Here is a 3023-nt window from a genome sequence, read left to right on the forward strand (position 1 = left end):
TTTTTTTTTTCTGTGAGCCTGCAGACAACTTGAGGACCGTGTTCCCCACCCCATCTCCCTGCTCCCCATCCCCTGGGACCTGGGATAGAGCCCTGCCTGTAGAAGATGTCCCCGAGTCATCTGAGTGACCCCCTGTGGCTCTCCCATTGCTAGGGACGCTACTTCCTAGTGCGAGATGTTGCTGAGAAGATGGACGTGCTGGGCACTGTGCGGAGCTGTGGAGCCCCTAACTTCCGGCAGGTGCGGGGAGGGCTAACCGTATTTGGCATGGGACAGCCCAGCCTCTCGGGGTTCAGGCAGGTCCTCCAGAAACTCCAGAAGGACGGACACAAGGTAAGCACGATCACTTTCCGGGCAGGGGCTCGCCTGCAAATCTGGAGAAAGGGATTCCTGGGAGGAGAAACTCCAGAGGCTCTGGAGGGGCCGGGCCACATGATGAGAAGGGCAGCTGGTGACCCGGACCAGGCCCTGTCAAGCCTTGAGTACCATGATGGTCATTGTAGTCAGCATGGTTGGGAGATTCTGGGCAAATGTTTGTTGCATTGTCTTGTGTGGACTTGGGAGCCCAAGGTCAGAAGCCCACTGTGAGGACCTCAGAGGAAGTGAGGAGGGTGACAGGGTGAAAAGAGGGGCCAGGTCATGATGAGAGAGCTCCGAGATGATGATCACAGCTAATGCTTATATCTTCACGTCAACCCTGTGAGGGCGGGGCAGCTATTCTATTTTATAGAGGAGGAAACAGGCTCAGAGAGGACAAGTGACATAGCTCGTGAGTGTTGTCCCAGGACCCAAACCCAGACACCTGGACTCCAGGTGGCTACTTTTGAATGACTCCTCTGGTGGGGTTTTGAGTGTCTCCAGGACAGGGGCTGAGGGTCCACTGTGATTTCAGGCTCATTGTGGTTTCCTAGTGTCTGACTTGACCTGCAGTTAAGATGGAGAGTCTTTGAGTGAATCAGAGTGGGCTGGGGGGTGTAAGCTGTGCAAATCCATTTTCTCAGCTTTCCTGCAGGTTCCTCCAGGGTGGAGTCTGCCCACGTATCTCCCTTAGTCTGTACCATGCATAGTGAATGAATAATTGCATGATAGTAATAGGTGTTCATTTCTTCAACTGATGCTTTTCAAGTACTTGATTTATCCAGGGCTCCATGCTAGGAATTGTGGGGATGTGAACATGACCAGGATATGATTCTACCTGCGAGGAATCTGTAGTCTACAAAGGGAGAAAAGATGTATTCATGATAATGTTATTACATAGCAGGAATTAACACCTTCAGACGAAGGACTTGAGAGGAGAGAGGGTCAGGAACAGGTAGCATTTGGACTGAGCTTTGTTTCTTGGGTAAGATTTAGGTTGCAAGGACAGGATGGGATGATGGGCCCTTCAGGAGGGGGAACAGCCTGCTCAAAGGCCTGGAGGTGGAGCAGTGGAGCGAATGTCCATGTCCGATAGTGGTGATGGTGTCCTTCCTCCTCGGTCTCCTGGCAGGAGTGCATCATCTTCTGTGTGCGGGAGGAGCCCGTGCTGTTTCTGCGTGCTGATGAGGACTTCGTGCCCTACACACCTCGAGACAAGCAGAACCTTCACGAGAACCTCCAGGGCCTTGGACCTGGGGTCCAGGCAGAGAGCTTAGAGCTGGCCATCCGGAAAGAGGTGAGGGCCACTGGTATGGATGAGAGGCTCCCTTCCTGGCAGGCCTCAGCAGCAGAGTTGAGACCCCAGCCCACAGCCCAGTTTGGCTCTCACCAGCCCACACTCGTCCACTTTGCTGTCCTGCTTGGACGAGTGGCTGGCTACGAGGCCTGCTCACAGGCAGCCAGAGGAAGGAATTCCTATTCCTCCGGCTCTGTTTGCCTCTGCTCCTTTTGCACCCTGCTTTTCTGCTTTGCATTCAGCATCCCTATTTAGAAAGGGTTCTGGTGGAGTGAAAAGAGCACTCGACTAGGAGTCCAAGACTGAAGTTCAGCCCTTCATGAGCTGTGGGGCCTGGGGTGAATCACTTCTCTCATGGGCCTTTGTTTCTGAGGTTCCCCTGTCCTCCTCCTCCACAAACTTTGTCAAGGTCTCTGAGGCTGTTGACACATCACAGAGGTGTGTAAATAGAGTGTGAGTGGTCACAGTGCCCCTGCCAGAGACTTTCATGGGCAGGAGCTGAAGCCGCATTGGCCACTGGTCATCTCTCCATCTCCCTTCCAGTCTTCCTCTCTAGCTCCCAGATGACCAAGCCTCATCCTGTACTTCAGCCTAGTGGCTTAGTTAATTCCTGCTGCCCACTGGGCAGAGCCCTTCCTACCTGACCCCGGTGTATAGGTGGCTCCCCTCAGGACACCCATGGCATAGAGAGCATCCCTGGCCATGTAGTTCCCCCTGGGGGAAAAGCAGCCTGTCTGTGGCCTCTGTGTGGCCTAGCCACTCCAGAGCTCAGCCAGGAAGGCCGGGAGGGACTTGAAGGTCCATCATGGCCCTCTGGCCCTCATACCTCCATGTAGATCCACGACTTTGCCCAGCTGAGTGAGAGCACGTACCAAGTGTACCACAATACCGAGGACCTTCGTGGGGAGCCGCACACTGTGGCCGTCCGGGGCGAGGATGATGTGCACGTGACCGAGGAGGTGTACAAGCGGCCCCTCTTCCTACAACCCACCTACCGGTACCGAGGGCCAGTTCTGCACAGGACTCCCAGGGTGTTGGGCGTGTTGCTCTCTGGGCCTGTCCTCCACTGTGGCCTCAGTCTCACCATCTGCAGGTGGGGCTGAGTTCCCCGTGCCTATCTCCCACGGGAATGCAGGGAGGAGGGGGATGCCCAGGGTGTGTGGCCTGCCTGATGGGCTGCTCCCCGTCACCTGGCAGGTACCACCGCCTGCCCCTGCCTGAGCAAGGGGCTCCGCTGGAAGCCCAGTTTGATGCCTTTGTCAGTGTCATCCGGGTAAGCGGGGGTGAGAGCACGGAGTGGGGCAAGGGCCTGGAGAGTGGGTCTGTGTCTAGGCCCTGTCTCCATGGAGATGCTCAGGGTGGGTGTGGC

At 55.9% G+C, this 3023-nt stretch overlaps 1 protein-coding gene across 1 annotated transcript in view; it reads left to right on the plus strand.

The window, feature by feature from the left end:
- PALD1 (phosphatase domain containing, paladin 1) overlaps positions 1-3023 on the plus strand; it is a 78975-nt gene that overhangs the window by 38574 nt on the left and 37378 nt on the right. Inside the window, exons 4-7 of the mRNA XM_023537855.1 lie at positions 154-333; positions 1490-1654; positions 2491-2651; positions 2852-2927. Coding sequence (XP_023393623.1) covers positions 154-333; positions 1490-1654; positions 2491-2651; positions 2852-2927 — 582 coding nt within the window. The remainder of the gene's footprint in view (positions 1-153; positions 334-1489; positions 1655-2490; positions 2652-2851; positions 2928-3023) is intronic.

The sequence above is a fragment of the Pteropus vampyrus genome, unplaced genomic scaffold (genome assembly GCF_000151845.1).
Source record: "Pteropus vampyrus isolate Shadow unplaced genomic scaffold, Pvam_2.0 Scaffold202, whole genome shotgun sequence".
NCBI lineage: Eukaryota > Metazoa > Chordata > Mammalia > Chiroptera > Pteropodidae > Pteropus > Pteropus vampyrus.